At 42.3% G+C, this 16,897-nt stretch overlaps 1 protein-coding gene across 3 annotated transcripts; it reads right to left on the bottom strand.

Annotated features, from left to right (window-relative positions):
- Positions 1-2,770: 2,770 nt before the first annotated feature.
- RBM22 (RNA binding motif protein 22) lies at positions 2,771-13,556 on the bottom strand. Of its 3 annotated transcripts, XM_004280342.3 has the most exons (11): positions 13,288-13,546; positions 12,805-12,858; positions 11,807-11,836; positions 11,074-11,206; positions 9,698-9,798; positions 9,421-9,593; positions 8,405-8,605; positions 7,060-7,224; positions 6,218-6,306; positions 5,882-6,013; positions 3,986-5,108 (listed from the first exon to the last, which is right to left on the bottom strand). In XM_004280342.3, exons 1-11 carry the CDS (start codon positions 13,339-13,341, stop codon positions 4,978-4,980), a joined length of 1,263 nt encoding a protein of 420 aa, XP_004280390.1. In that variant the 5' UTR covers positions 13,342-13,546; the 3' UTR covers positions 3,986-4,977. The 3 variants fall into 3 exon arrangements, with proteins under 3 accessions (XP_012392391.1, XP_033262622.1, XP_004280390.1); XM_012536937.3 differs by lacking the exon at positions 6,218-6,306 and having other exon boundaries at positions 2,771-5,108; positions 13,288-13,556; XM_033406731.2 differs by lacking the exons at positions 6,218-6,306; positions 11,074-11,206; positions 11,807-11,836; positions 12,805-12,858; positions 13,288-13,546 and adding an exon at positions 10,818-11,064 and having other exon boundaries at positions 2,771-5,108.
- Positions 13,557-16,897: the final 3,341 nt, after the last annotated feature.

Here is a 16,897-nt window from a genome sequence, read left to right as displayed (position 1 = left end):
TGCTTTAGAGTTTAGAGGTTAAGAGTACAGGCTGGGGGTCAGACTGGAGGGGGTGGGTTCTAATGCCACCACTGGCTGTGTGAACTCAAGTCATTTCTCGCCTGTGGGCCTCTAATTCTCTACCTGTAAGATGAGGACGAGAGTAGAAGCCCCTGCATAGAGTTTTGTGGGCATAGTTATGGACACCTACCTGATAAGCACTCAGTCATGATCAGATTCCACGCAGCTGCTACTCTTGGCTGATAAGATGTTCCTGCAGTGAGTGCACCTTGAGAAGCAGGTTCGTGGAAATGTCACTGGGGGTCCGTAAAGCTGAAACCTGAAGGAAAGCCTCTGATCACCGTAGGGCTCTGTTGCACATGGCTCACCTCCTTCCCCGCTGCTTCCCTCGGTCTCCACCCTGACGCCCTCTCCTGGGGAGATGAGAAGGCTGGGAATCTAGCTGGTTCCCAGGTGCACGGGATAGTGGTTGCATTTTCCTTTTGCTCTGGAGTTTCACTCTGCCCCACACAGTTTCAAGGGGCCAACAGCTGACTCAGATTTGCTTGCAGTTGATGTGTTGGCTTGAATTCGGGGGCTTCCATTTAAAGTCATGTTTCCAAGAGCTGAAAGCCAACCACTAAAGTGTCTGAAACACAGAAGAGAGGATTTGGTCTGCCTTGGGTTGGCTCTGCTGTGCCCTGAGGGTAACGGCAGCCACCAGGGACGGAAGAGGAGAGGCTGGTAGGGAGCCTGCTGCACCCCAAAGTAAATTCTCATTCCTTCCTTATTCTGATGTGACTTTTGCTGATGTTGTTTTAAAAAAAAAAGAAGCCTACTGTAAAAATAAATAAATGAAGAAGTAAAATGTGAAGGTATCTGCCCACATAGCTCCTCCCATGCACATACATAGACTTTCCCACTCTCCTGCATTCTGCCCCGTTCCCATATACCAGAGGTAACCAGTGGTAATAGTTTGGTCGCTCTAGAATTCTAGACTTATTTGAATAAATATTTACATGTATATAGATGCATAAATACAAAGATATATCTTCCTTTTAATGGGATCATACAGTGTTTGTTGTTCTGTGTTTTGCTTCTTCATTCAACAAGTAAAATTTCGATCCTGAAAAAGCAGGTCATTAACCTTTCATGTAATTTGGGGGCCTAGTAGGCCCTTCATATAAACTCTATGCTTTGGCCTGTTTTTGTTCTATACATGAATGAAATCAGACCGTGACATGGAAATGAAAAGGGCTGAGAATAGCCCAAACGTTGGGAAACCTGACAATAGACATGGCAGTTCCCATCAGTGAATATGAATGAACTACAGTTACATACAACAATATGGATGCATCTCAGAAACAAAATGGTGAGCAAAGGAAGGCACATATACAAACATATGTTTACTGATGCAAGGAGGTGTTGAATATAAAAGTCAGGATGGTGGTACTTTGGAGGAAGAAAGCTTTGTGATTGTGAAGGGACATAATAAAATGCTTCTGGGGAAAGCTGGACTATTTCTAGATCTGTGTGATTGTTACACAGATATTCACTTAAAAATATTTAACTTAGTTGTGCTTCTGTGTTTATGCACTTTTTCTGTACATGAGTTACATTTTACCAAGACAATCCCTCCTTTTAAAAAAGTTAATGGGGGACTTCCCTGGTGGCACAGTGGTTAAGAATCCGCCTGCCAATGCAGGGGACACAGGTTCAATCCCTGGTCCGGGAAGACCCAACATGCCACGGAGCAACTAAGCCTGTGTGCCACAACTACTGAGACTGCACTCTAGAGCTTGCGAGCCACAACTGCTGAGCCCACGTGTCACAACTGCTGAGGCCCACGTGCTTGGAGCCTGTGCTCCGCAACAAGAGTAGCCACCGCAATGAGGAGCCTGCGCACTGTAATGAAGAGTAGCCCCCGCTTGCCGCAACTAGCCCCACACACAGAAACAGACCCAATGCAGCCAAAAATAAATAATAAATTTATTTTTTAAAAAGTATACAAATAACAAATGCTGGAGAGGGTGTGGAGAAAAGGGAACCCTCCTACACTGTTGGTGGGAATATAAGTTGGTGCAGTCACTGTGGAGAACAGTAAGGAGGTTCCTCAGAAAACTAAAACTAGAGTTACTGTATGATCCAGCAATCCCACTCCTGAGCATATATCTGGCCAGAACTGTAATTCAAAAAGATACATGCACCCCAATGTTCATAGCAGCTCTAGTCACAACAGCCAAGACGTGGGAACAACATAAATGCCCATTGACAGATGAATGGATAAAGAAGACGTGGTGCATATATACAATGGAATACTACTCAGCCATAAAAAAGTGAAATGCCATGTCCAGCAATATGGATGCAACTAGAGATTATCATACTAAGTGAAGTAAGTCAGAAAGACAAATACTGTATGATATCACTTGTATGTGGAATCTAAAATATGACACAAATGAACTTATCTACGAAACAGAAACAGACTCACAGACGTAGAAAACACACTTGTAGTTACCAAGGTGGGGGCGGGGAGGGATGGACTGGGAGTTTGGGGTTAGTGGATGTAAACTATTACATATAGAATGGATAAATAACAAGGTCCTACTGTATAGCACAGGGAACTATATTCAATATCCTGGGATAAACCATAATGGAAAAGAATATAAAAAAGAATGTATATATGTATATAACTGAGTCACTTTGCTGTACATCAGAAATTAACACATTATAAATCAACTATACTTGAATAAAAATAAATTTAAGAAATCACCATTACTCAGTACAAAAATGGGTGATCAGATCTGACTACATCTTTTATGAGAGTAACACTAGCTGCTGTTACAGACAGATCCCCAAGTCTCAATGGCTTACTGTAACAAAAATTCCTCTTATCACAATGCTCTCCTTGAAGCAGTGATAAAGTAACCCAGGCTCCTTCCATTGTGTGACTCTGCCATCTTCCAGGGATCATCCTCCTGTGCATTCAGCCAGCAGATGGGGAAAGAGCTCATAGGACTGGGTGGGTGAGATGTTTTTTACCGAGGTCTGGGAATGGCAAAGTTTACTTTTTGCCAAGTGTACCCCTGGCTGTATGCCCTAGAGAAGGAAATGGAGTTTGGTAAGCACCTACGAGTTTTCGCCAAAATCTAATTGCTCATAATTCTGATTTCCATAAGAAAGACTAATCAAGCATCTATTCTATACTTCAATTTATGTTGGTTTATGCTTTAAAAACAAATACACATCCACAGCCAGGTAAGGGCACAAAATTTAGAATCTTTCGCAAAAAGGCAAGAATATGCAAATTGGATAGTCATATTTACATGTGTATATAACATGTATAGATATAACTGAATTTAGCAATTATTAAAACACTATGTTTCACATTATTCACAAATTGGCTAAAAACCTCTCACCTGCTCAAAAGTAAAAAACCCTACCCAAAAGGGTGTCAAAATACTTGGAAGTACCCCTACATTGCTTCACATCTGATATTACTAGAATTAAAATAAAAATTTCTAAGTGCTTCTAGATTAATTTTAGATCTTAAAAAAAGAAAGGCAAGATAAAGTCCTCTCGAAGAAAACAACAAAAATTCTCCAGAGAAGCTAAAATAGGGTAATAAGGGGTATATCCATTCTGTAAGTAGGTATTTTAGATAAAAATGACATGGGAATTGGCTCCTGGAAAAATGCACTTGTAGATAAATTTTTCCTGTTTCCTTTTAAAATGACGTGTATAATACTAGGACAACTTTTTAAAGCTACCATGTATCAACAACCACATGACAGGCTCTGTGCTGTGCCTTCTGTGTATTCCTATTTCAAGCCCACAACTAACCTTTGACATAAGTACTAAAAAGGCCTGGTTCTTTCAGAATGGATAGAGATCAGAATCAAAACAGTCTAAAGCAAAAACATATTTATATATAACTTGTTTCTAACTCCCACTGACCTCAAGTTCAGTTACCAAGGATAAAGAAAACAGAAATAAACCTATGACAACATTTAGAAAATTGACCCGTTTTAATTTTTTAAAAACAAAACCACAACACAACATCAATTTTTTTTTTTTGCCATCTACAATTCAGGTATATCCAAATATTCTAAGACCGGAGTCCCCTGCCCAGAAGCAGGGAATTAAAACGAGACGCTGAAGTCACACAAAGGTGAATGCTGAAGATCAAAGTTCCAGCTATAGGTCACAAGTCTTCCATTCAAACACACTCTAATTCTTTTCCTTTCACAGTTTGTTCAAGTGTTTTACTGGAAGTTCTTTAAAATAATTTCATCCTAGACACCAGGTTTCTTCAATGATACAAAACCCCATGACATTTGTGTTTCCATCCGATTGACAGGAATAAAAAGTAATTTTTATCTTTGTCTCTTTTTGGTAGCATAAAGAAGTAAAACTATCAGCCAGATTCCTTTAGTAATAAATGAGGAAAGGAGAGATGAGAAAAGACCTGGGCTGTGCTGGGTGCTGGTTTCTACTTGTCTTTCTGAGTGTGACTTTAGAAGCGTTAAATCACACTCTTGCCACTACAATGATTAGTACTAGTAATCTTTTTTTAGATGATAAAAAGGAATATATCCAATGGACATAAAAATGGTCAAAGTTGTTTGTTTTTTTACTGCAGGTCAACTTTTTCCCCCCAGAAAAGATACAAATGAACATTTAATTGGGATGGTAACTCCGCTGGACATTCCAATTTACCCAGTTGCTTGTTCCCCACACAGATAAGGGGAAGAGACATTAAACTTTATTAGTAATGTTATAGTAGTAACCAGATATGTTAATGGCAGCTTATTTCAGGTCCATCAATCCTTTGAGCACATGTAGGAAAGCATGGCTGTTGTTCTCCAACTGCCCACATCTGAATACATTCCGCTATCATGGAAACTACAAAGGAAGGAAAAATATATTTATTCCAAGATTCATTTACTGGGATTTTTAAGCGCCCTCTCTTCTGTAGAGCCCCAGAGTGGTGATAATGTGCTAGGGGCTGCTGTGTTTCCCGGCATGAGCGCCCATCCTCTGAGGGTCCTGAGAAGGATAGTGGATTGGTCCTGGAGCCCTCATGAAAGGAGGGGGTGGTCCCATTGGGTGGAACATGTGTGGCCCAAAACCTACAGATAGGAGAGAAAAGTCTGTTAGGCTTGCAGTTCTCTTGACAACCTTTCAAACCCTGAATTTTCTAAGGTCAATACCACCTACACATAAATCAAATTGACATGGGGCTTCAGAAAATGTCAGTTCACAAGACTGGCTTAGGAATGTCTACCTGCATGACTTCCTTGGTTTTAGAAACCTTCCCCCTCAAGATGGCTTAAAAAAAAAAAACTCCACATGTCTCGGGTATTGCTAGTATGTCATCTGAGCCTCTGCTATCTATCAAACATGCCAAGCCTATCAGACAGGATTTGATCAGAATTGGGGAGGTGAGGGAGAAATCAGGCTGATGGCAAGACCCTGTCATCATTAACCTCAATGCTTTATACTCGAGTGAAGGGTGTTCAGAAACCAGAACTTTCTCCAGAGAGTATGGGAACTCTGCCCAGGAGAACCTGCTGCTTGTGATTTACTCACACTGCTCATACTGGCATTGACAGTGCTATAAAGAGCAGTGCTATACAAAGTGCAAGTCCCTGAACTGTTTATTACTTGTCATGAACAAGATAAAGAGCTTGAGCCAAAATGTAACTTCATTACATGACCAAGCACACTGTTTAGTTCATCTGACAATTTTTTGGTAACACGACTTTCTTGACGAATTTACATTTTGGTGCAAACTCCTTACCTTGTTGCAGGCAGGTAGTAAAGGCTTTGCAAGCTAAAACACACCCACAGCCTACAGGACTTTGCCAGGGTTTCCCGATTTCCTCAGAAGGAAGCTGGTTACCTGGGGGTGGGGGCGGGGCAATACCAGGCGGGGGTGGCAGGGCGATGTTCACCACGGCTGGAGGACCGCTGGGGGGTAGGTTGAAGTAGTTGGCTGAGGCCTCTTCTTCTGCAGCAGGAGGAGGAGGAAGAGCTAAAGAAGAGAAACAGCTGGTTAGAGCAGAGGACAACCGTGCAACAGTGCTTCCACTGCCTTGAAATCCTGGGAGGTCCTGCTGGGAGAACACAGCTGCTGGGAGCCAGAGACCTGGGTCTCTTCTAACGTCCGTGGGACACGAGGGCAGTGTGAGCAACTGAAGTTAGCAAGCTACCAGGTAGGCAGAAAGTCTGCACTCACCTCCTGGTAGCCCTGGAACGGGCTCTAGCTTGATTCCAGAGTCTGTGGTTCCGTCCTTCTCCTTTTCTTTTCCTCTGGCTGCTTGGGACCTGGGAGACACAGACCCTTACGCCATCAGCACATGGTCCCACCTTCTCTCACACCTCTGCTTCTCATGTTTCCTAGACAAACGGATTTCCTTCACTCCTTGCCTCCTTTTCGGCACACATTCTTTTCCCATAAATGCCACTGTGCACAGTGGATAAGAGCAAAGGTTTTGAAGCCAGAAAGACTTGGGTTCAAAATTCACTAGAACTGCTGTAGGGGATGGAGGAGGCAACACCCATGTGTTGAGCCCAGTGCTCAGAAAGCCCTCCGTGAGGACTGCTGCTGCTGCTGCTGCTGCTGCTGTGAAAGGTCTCCCTGGCTCCAAGCCAGAAACACGTTCCACCTTTGAATGTCCAGGGCATTTTACTTGTGTCTCTCTTATGCAATCACCACTTTCAAACTTATGTTAGCTATTCTTCTTCACTAGATAGTTGGCCTACAGAGGACAGAATCTAGGTTCTAATTCCTGTGTAAACTCTCAGGCCACATTTCATGCCCTGGCATTAGCCTTGGCCTGTAATAGCTGGTCAAAAAACACATGAACCTTCAAAGGATCAGATCACCAAAACCCTGAATAAATTTCCAAAGTAGCATCTTCCTAATAACCACAGGAATGGAGTGCCAGACAGAATGAAAAATTCTTTTTAAAGGTCCTATTGATTTAAGCCTATTCACCGAAAGCTTACTAGTCCCCAGATAATGAAAAGGTTCTTGAAAATCTCAATAATGCTATTTTAATACAGTCTAATGCTCACCTTCCCCATTTCACGTTGAGCCTGCGGCCATTGACGATCAACTTGTTAAAGGACTTCTCAGCAGCCACTTCTGCAGCCTGCCTTGTGGCAAACTGGATGAAAGCACACTGCTGTCTCTGCACAACAGTGATTGTCCGGATCTCTCCAAACTGGTAGAAGTGATTTCTGAAGGGATACAGGTAGAGAAAAATGAGTTAATAACACAGACATTCCCAGGAAGTTGAATATGGATTATTAACTCTTTTTTTTTTTTTTGCGGTACGCGGGCCTCTCACTGTTGTGGCCTCTCCCGTTGCGGAGCACAGGCTCCGGACGCGCAGGCTCAGCGGCCATGGCTCACGGGCCCAGCAGCTCCGCGGCATGTGGGATCTTCCCAGAACCGGGTCACGAACCCATGTCCCCTACATCGGCAAGCGGACTCTCAACCACTGCGCCACCGGGGAAGCCCTGGATTACTAACTCTTTAACTGATTCACCACAAGGCAGGTGGCCCCATGGTGATCTGCCTAATTACCTGCAGGTGGTTCCCCCATACCTCAAACCCTATTGTGGGTGCTGTGTATTGAGGAAGGGAAAGAAAAATAATGAGTAAATAAAGGCTATCAAACATCTCAGGGTTTTTCCCATGGAGGAAAAGGGGCTCCAGAAGGCTCCCTAAAGACCTTAAACCCTAGATAAGGGGTTGGCAAACTACAGCCCCCATGGCTGATGAGCCAAGAACGTTTTTAAAAAAATTCTTTTTTAAGGTTGTAAAAAAGAAGAAGAGAAAGAGCAGGTGGGAAAAAGTCTGCCACCCCCTGGGGACACTCTCGCTCACTTAGGGTTTAATGCAGACAAGCTACCAAGGGCAGGTTGTACACCTATAAGAGTTTCTTCTCCCCTCTATCTCCTTGCAAGAGGCAATTTCCATCAGTATCTGCCCAGATGTTTCATCTAGCCATGCAACATACACGCCAAGAATAACACAAATTGACCAAATACCAATCTCTTTAAAAAGCCAACAAGTTAAACCATAAGGTTTTATAATTGCAAAGCTCTCCCTCCCCTACAAAATTAATCATACTTGGATATGTGCCATCTTTAGAAATTCTAATGGCTATTAGGCCAAACGGAAGCTCATGTAATTAATACCCTACACAAACATGGAATAAGCACTGTTGAGGAACATTATGTGGCATCACAAAGGACAACTTTATAAAAATTCCAGTCAGCATGATACTAACTCTAGAGCAACTAAAGAAAAATGTACCTTATACAGAATTATCATGTTTTTGCCAAAAAAAAAAAAAAAAAAATTCTAGGGAAGGTGAAGGCAAAAACAACTCATAAAATTATATTCACAAACCTTAGATCTGTCTCAGTAATGGTATCACCCAGACCACCAACATACAGTGTGGTGATAGTCTTGTCCTCTGGTGGGTCCAGACGAGGCATTGTTGATGCCCGCTTTAAAAGTTTATCTGCCACAGGGTCATTGATTCCATAATATCGGTCTTTAATGTTCTGATCAGCAAGGGGGTCATCTGGATCTGTTGGCTTCTCATGTCTATGGTTCAGGAAAGAACAATGCATAAAGGTGAAACAAGGGAAAAAATTTTACAGATACCACCCAACAGGAGCTACAAAAGTCCCCTTTTGATCTAGAAACCATGGCCATACCAAAACATACTATTAAAACAGAGCTAATATCAAGGGATTTACTGTATCACACAAGGACTCGCTAGCCTCCGAAAAGCCACTTAAACGGCCACAGCATGGCAGAGTTTCCTTATAAAGAAATGTTTTTGACACAATCCACTCCAAAACAAAAGGTAACCAAAACATGATTACCCTCCTCTAGGTCAAGGGTCCTTAATGTGTCTGAGGTCTTGCATTCCACTCAGAGTCTTATTAAATCTATGGACCCAACCCCAGAAAAAAACATAGCTACTAGCTTTTTGTTGGGTGTAGGCTTCACCAACCCCAAAGTAAGAACTCCTAATCCAGATGCCTGGCAGTCTTGAGTCAAACACGCTTACACATTCTTTACAAGTCTGGTCTTAATCTGATTTCAACTATACACTGAGATTCAAGCCAATCATACCCTGATGGCAAAGACTTACATCTTAGGCAGAAACTTTTGAGGTCAACATTGATATTTTATGGCAGAGCAATTTAGTTTCCCAAGGCTTGGTTGTAAGTAAAAGTTCCATTATAAGTAAAAACAATTTGATCAAGCTCTAGTCCTAAGATATAAGACATATGACACTAGTTCTATAAACTTCTACATTTTAAAGCAGAAATAGTTTAAGCTAGCACCTCCCCCTTCTTAGATGACTAATCATCTGAAAGCAAAAACTGAAAAAGCAGTTCAGCTCTTGCCTGTATGGACACTCCTCTCCTCTCTTACATTCTCCTTTCACCCAGAAGGAGCAAATGTGGGGCCGATTTCTTTTGTAGTAGGGTGTGGTCCGGGCCAGTTTGAGCAGCATGTCACTGGTGGATGTGGCCTTCCCCAACATGCCAACTGGCCGTGTTCCATCAGAGTTAGAAATCTATAAAGGAATGACACATTCAAAAGATAAATTACACAGGTTGTATCAATCCCCCAGGATTCTTTCATTAAATATAAAACTACATCAAGCAAGTGGCAACATACTTCTCGCTCCATATTCTGTGTATAGTATTCTTTGTTGACATCAGACTTTGGCATGTCATCCTTAAAAGACAATCCTGCGTCACGAACCTGGATGGGCAAGCCTAGAACAAAGGAAAGGAGGAAAAAACTCAAAATACATTTTAAACCATATCCAAACTGAATATGTAGACAGAATACATCATTTTCTCCACTTTCTTACTTGGTACCAGAGGCTTTATTTATTTATTTATTTATTTATTTATTTTGCGGTACGCGGGCCTCTCACTGTTGTGGCCTCTCCCGTTGCGGAGCACAGGCTCCGGATGCGCAGGCTCAGCGGCCACGGCTCATGGGCCCAGCCGTTCCGCGGCACGTGGGATCCTCGCGGACCGGGGCACGAACCCGTGTCCCCTGCATCGGCAGGCGGACTCTCAACCACTGTGCCACCAGGGAAGCCCCAGAGGCTTTATTTTAATTCAAAATCTTTAGCACCATCAGGCCAATACTACTACAGAGCATTCTAAGAAATTATCCAAATTCCTGAGTTTTCATGAAATTTCATGAAATTAATGTTTTAGAAAATCTTTTAGACGAACAAACTTTTACTATAGTTAGATTTGACCTGCAATTAATAATGCATCTAGCTTTTAATATGCCATAATTTATTTAAAATAAATATAAAAAAAGGAATTATTTTTAGGCTTGTCCTACACATCCTCTGGATAATCAGTCATGTAAGGGTCATTATATTCCAGAATCAGAACACCCCCTTAACAAACATACAAATAATATTAAACAATATGTGACCAGGACTCTGATTAGCAGAGTCAACTTTCTGAACTTCACATAGATAAACTTGTATTTTCCTTTTCCCTTTTATTTTACTGTATAGTAGAAACTTTTGTTGAAAGAATATTTTTCGCATAAATAGTCATCTGCAGTTAAAAAAATCACTCCCAAAAGCAGTTACTCTGAAACAGTAGCAATATAGTGTATCAGTCCTAACAATATATTTGATACAAAAATCTAGAGCACAATTAGCCAGAACTTTGTCAGGTACTGTGGGAAAAAAAGCTCTGGATTTAGAAAGAAGCCAAAGGCAAAGAAATTACCTATCATAGCAACAATGCCTTTAACTTACCTTGGCTACAAAGGTATACAGAAGGGAGGTTTCGGCCAGTGCTGATCAATTACCAACTTTTCTTTAAGTCCCTACTGTTGTTCAGAACGCTAGAATAAATTAGTATGGTTCTTTTCTTCTTGGGAAAAGCAGAGCACAGCAGACACTCCAAAGTGGGTGAGAACCAGAGAAGGGGTGAGAAGTGGGAGACAAGAAAACTGGTTTGTCGTGTAGAGTAGTTGCACACTTTCAGACCTACGGGACAGAGCAAACATACCATACTCTAGGTCCAAGAGGCAGGTCTGACAGACATTCTTCAATTTACTGCAGGTCTGGCAAACTTCAGTCTTCTTGAAACGCATGCGGACCCCGGGGCACCAACGAAACACTGTGAACGGCCTGGCACAGATCTGGAACACAAAATAAAGCCACAGAGTATTAATGGTCCTGATCTGGACAATCAATCCAGGAGATTTAATAAAAGGATCCCTGAATCTAGGGTGTAGAAGAGATCTTAGCAATCATCTAGTCTAAACACCATATGATGTTTCAATCCTTTACAACACCCTTCCCCAGTAGTTAAAAAATTCACATAGTACAGAAATAAAATACTCAAAAATCAAAGTCCTCCCCACCCTAGAGGTCACCACCATTAATGATATAACCCTTAATCTTTTACGGGGTGAGTAGGGAGTGTCATATACTCCTCTGAGAATCTTACGATGGCTATGACCTTCCTCCTCAGCTAAAATGCTCATGTGCGTAATCAAACAATACTTGGTATATACAGTCTCAGGGGGTTCAAAGCCCAACCACAGACACCAAGTTAAGAATCCTTACATTAAAGGGCTCATTTTCTTACCCCTACACTAAATAGTTAACAGCCAATGAGTATGTAAATGATACATGAATGTCTGTGTAGCACTCACTTTTATAAAGGACTTCATACCTCAACAAGTGGAGGAGAAACGGAAAATAAAATTAAATCATTACTCTTTAAATATACTTACTTTGCATTCCTTCCCGTACTTTTCTTTGGTCTGAAATAGAAAAAATAGAAAAGAATGAGTTATGGAAAGAAGAAAACCTAATGCCTGCTCCTTCTCTAAATAGGACCTAAGAAATTTATCTGGAAATCCCTGGCATCTTGAAGAGAGGAGGAAAATATCCACCCTTTTGGGGAGGGAGGGGGGGTAAGGGAGGGCTGGGGATATAATCTAGTCACCTACAAGTTATAACCTCTTAAGAATCTTACAGATCTAACACCAGGTAAGTATGTACCTTTCCACAACTGCAAGGCAACTCTTAGATTCATTTCTGGCTCCGAAGTTCTCTCCCAAGAACAATTTCCTAATGGTTTCCACAGTCCCTAAATGGAGGATGCAGCCATGGCCAGCCCATTTTACAAAGTTTAGTCAGAGTTAACTACTACAGACTCATCCTGTGCTGGTCCCCTGCATATAGTCAACCAATACCTCCAAGACTGATCACAACACAGCCCTAATCTAAGTATTAAATGTTAACTGCTGCTAATTTTATCCTTATTTGTAAGGATAGAGGGTACCTTATACTAAACAGATTACAAAGTGCAGAGGCCAAAAGGCACTTGATTAGGAGTCAGGAAACCTAGATTTTTAGTCCTGGGTCTGCGCCTAATTTGCTGAGGTACCTGGAGTCAGAATATCTGAACTTAGATCCCAGCTCCACACCTTACTTGCTATATTGAAAAGACATAAACTCCCTTTGCCTCTGGTTAACAGACCTATCTCCTAGGTAAATGCTCAACGAATATTAGCTATTATTATGACTCTTATATCACAGGACTGTTGCTGAGTTCCAAAGTGAGAGAACAAGCATGACAGTCCTTTGCAAATTCGTCGTACTCTTAGGGTTAGTAAAGTGGCATTATTACTTCTCAGCTAAGACAAACACATCACCGACAGTGTGCAAGTACCACAACACTGACAGAACACAGACAGTAAGTCCCGTTTCACACACGATTACTCACCATTCGGATATATGGGTTTTCTCCAAGACACGTCTGGCACAGAATAGGGAAGTCCTGGTGAAAATGGGAAATCTGGTCGAACGCCAGGCTCCGAAGACCCTGCCATCTCGGCCACAGTGATGGGGCGGGGGGAGGGGACGAGGAGCGAGGTTGGGGAACAGGGCAGGAACCCGAGGTCCAGCACTGGCCGGGTCGCGTACGGGGTGCTGTCTGCACTTCCGGCAGACGGCGGGAGAAAAGACCCGCTCGAAAAGAGTGGAGGGAGTAGGGATGGAAAGGGGGCTGCTGCCGGACCCTGGCTAAGCCCTCTCCCTCCAAGCCCGCAGGAGGGCCGCCCTTCAGCTTTCAGCCGTGGCAGAGTTAGGCCGCGGTGCTGGCTTCTCCCGGGAATTCCCTCGGCTGCGCCACAGCCATGTCCCTGCCCGCCCGCTGGAAGCCTGGCTTCGCTGCCTCTTTCCGTCCTCCATCGGCAGGCATACTCACCGCATCCTCCCAGTTCTGCCTGTTGTAGGTGTTGGAACCCAGAGAGGTCGCCATCTTGAGAGCGTCTGGAGGTAGCCGCAGCTTCCGAGTTGGGAGAGAAGACCGCCACAATCCCGTCAGGCCCCGAAGCTGCCTGCCGGCCGTCGACGTCTTATTTACGCGTCTTGTGCGCCCTTGAGCGGGGGACGGGCGTTGTGCGTCATGACGTCGCCCGCTCAGAATTTCTTCGCTTGATAGTTGGCTTCCTGGTGCTTCTTCAGAGTGGTGACAGCAAGGGACGAAGAGTCACAAGTACAATCGGTTTATTTTAATATTTGAGTGAAAGAATAAAGGAACAAGTAATGAATGAGGGGTTGGGATTAAAACAGCGTTGGTCCCCACTGAGCGCTTATTATGCCAAACGGTGGGGTAACGTCTTGCCGTTACCGTGTCTTACTTAATTCCCACAATAAGCCCTCTCTCTGTAGGGTTGCCAGATTTAGCAAGGAAAACCCAGAACGTCTACTTAAATTTGAATTTCAGATAAACAGCGAACCCTATTTTAGTTCCAAATATGTTCCAAACATGCTTACACTAAATAATGACTCGTTTTTCTGAAAGTGAAATTTATCAGGATGTGTTGTACTTTATCTGGCAACCATTACCCTCTAGGCAAGTAGTATTGTACCTCTTTTATAGAAGGAAACTGAGGTTTAGAGAGATTAAGTAACTTGCTTCTGGTCGTGTAGCTAGAAAATGGTGAAGCCACAAATCCAAAGACAATAGTGCTGTGTTTCCAACTTCTGAAATGAAAAGGGTCCTGTGGATCAACACATGTATTGTTACATCGTTTTTGGAACAACTCATAACCACACTGCCGATATTTTATGAATTTCAAGCGTCCTGGTATCACTTTCATAGTTTTTGACATATCCTATCATCAAATACTTTTATTTATGCCACCTTATGTCTTAAAAATTAGGTTTAAAGCATAATTTGTGTAGAGTAAAATTTTACCCTTTTTACTTGAACATTTATGAATTTTTGCATATAGTCATACAAATATAGTTCTATCATCTATCATCCCCAAAAGTTCCCTTGTGCTGAGTGAATCCACTTCTCCCCATGCTTGATCCACGGCAACCACTGATCTGTGTTCTGCCCCTATAGTTTTGCCATTTCCAGAATATCATAAATGGAATCCTGTATTGCCTTTTGGGTCTGATTTCTTTCTCTTCGCATATTGTATTTGAAATTCATCCATATTGTTACATGTATCAGTAATTTGTTCCTTTTTATTGCTGAGAATTTCATTGTATGGATGCACCTGGGGTTAAACACACACCGCCCCCCCCCAACACACACACTTGCCAGTTGATGAACATTTGCGTTGTTCCAGATTTGAATGAATATAAATAAAGGCATAAGCTCATGCAGCTCAATATCAAAAAGACAAACAACCCAATCCAAAAATGGGCAGAAGACCTAAATAGACGTTTCTCCAAAGAAGACATACAGATGGCCAAGAAGCACATGAAAGGATGCTCAACATCACTAATCATTAGAGAAATGCAAATCAAAACTACAATGAGGTATCATCTCACACCAGTCAGAATGGACATCAAAAAATCTGCAAACAATAAATGCTGGAGAGGGCGTGGAGAAAAGAGAACCCTCTTGCACTGCTGGTGGGAATGTAAATTGGTACAGCCACTATGGAGAACAGTATGGAGGTTCCTCAAAAAACTAAAAATAGGGCTTCCCTGGTGGCGCAGTGGTTGAGAGTCCGCCTGCCGATGCAGGGGACACGGGTTCGTGCCCCGGTCTGGGAAGATCCCACATGCCGCGGAGCGGCTGGGCCCGTGAGCCATGGGCGCTGAGCCTGCGCGTCTGGAGCCTGTGCTCCGCAGCCGGAGAGGCCACAGCAGTGAGAGGCCCGAGTACCGCAAAAAAACAAAAACAAAAACAAAAAAAAACTAAAAATAGAACTACCATAGGACCCAGCAATCCTACTACTGGGCATATACCTTGAGAAAACCATAATTCAAAAAGAATCATGTACCACAATGTTCATTGCAGCTCTATTGCAATAGCCAGGACATGGAAGCAACCTAAGTGTCCATCGACAGATGAATGGATAAAGAAGATATGGCACATATATACAATGGAATATTACTCAGCCATAAAAAGAAACGAAATTGAGTTATTTGTAGTGAGGTGGATAGACCTAGAGTCTGTCATACAGAGTGAAGTAAGTCAGAAAGAGAAAAAGAAATACCGTATGCTAACACATATACATGGAATCTAAAAAAAAAAAAAGGTTCTGAAGAACCTAAGGGCAGGACAGGAATAAAGACACAGACGTAGAGAATGGACTTGAGGACACGGGGAGGGGGAAGGGTAAGCTGGGACGAGGTGAGAGAGTGGCACGGACATATACACACTACCAAATGTAAAATAGATAGCTAGTGGGAAGCAGCCGCATAGCACAGGGAGATCATCAGCTCGGTGCTTTCTGACCACTTAGATGGGTGAGATAGGGAGGGTGGGAGGGAGACACAGAGGGAGGAGATATGGGGATATATGTATATGTATAGCTGATTCACTTTGTTATAAAGCAGAAACTAACACCATTGTAAAGTAAGCATACTCCAATAAAGATGTTAAAAAAAATAAAAACAAAACCCCAAAATAAATAAATAAATAAAGGCATTATAAACATTCACATACAGGTTGTTGTACAGACATAGGTTTTCATTTTGCATGTGTAAATACCTAGGAGTGGGATTACTTGATCATATGGTTTTTTCCTGTATAAGAAAGTGCTTGCGATTATCTGAGCTTCATGCATCTGTGATTTGTTGTCCTTCATTGTATTTTGAAAATTCTTAACTGTCATCTCTTTAAATATTCTGCCCAGTTTCTTCTCCATCTGGGACTCCAATTACACGTTAGACTATTTGATATCATCCCATAGACCTTGAATATGCTGTTGTTTTCTTTTTGAGAGTTTCAGTTTGGATAATTTCTATTGATCCATTTCCACGTTTCCTGATTATTTCCTCAGGTATGACAAGGTGTTCTGATGAGCCCAGAGAAAATATTCTTCATCTCTGATCCTGTGGTTTTCATTTCAATCTGTCCCTTTCTTATAGTTTCTACCTCTCTGCTGAAATCTGTCATGCATATTATCCCTATTTTCAACTAGATCTTCGACATGTTAATCAGAGTTTAAGTCCCTGACCAATAATTCCAACGTCTGGGTCATACCTGTATAGGGTCTCATTGATTGTCTATCACAAATGGGTTGACTTTTCTTGCTTCGTGTATCTCAAAATTTTTATTGAATGCCAGTCATTACTTATGTAACAGCAGAGACTGAAATCAATATTATTAATGCTTGGAAATAGGCAAGCCTCTTCTGTCAGGCCATTCGTGTGGGGTTTGGTCATCCTGGTGAGAAATTGAGCTAGGTTTGGGTTTTGTTGTTGCGATGGTTTCCTTCAGTGTTTGAAACCACAGGTTTCATATCCACTAATTTTGTGCTTTGGAGCTGAAGAATTTTTCTCAAGTGTTCATACTTCATCCTTAGCTTTCAGCTGTCCTGCATACCTGCACCATATGGTTAAGT

Source organism: Orcinus orca, chromosome 3 (genome assembly GCF_937001465.1).
Source record: "Orcinus orca chromosome 3, mOrcOrc1.1, whole genome shotgun sequence".
NCBI classification, from domain to species: domain Eukaryota; kingdom Metazoa; phylum Chordata; class Mammalia; order Artiodactyla; family Delphinidae; genus Orcinus; species Orcinus orca.
The sequence above is the reverse complement of the archived record's forward strand: the minus strand, read 5'-3'. Positions and strand labels throughout refer to the sequence as shown.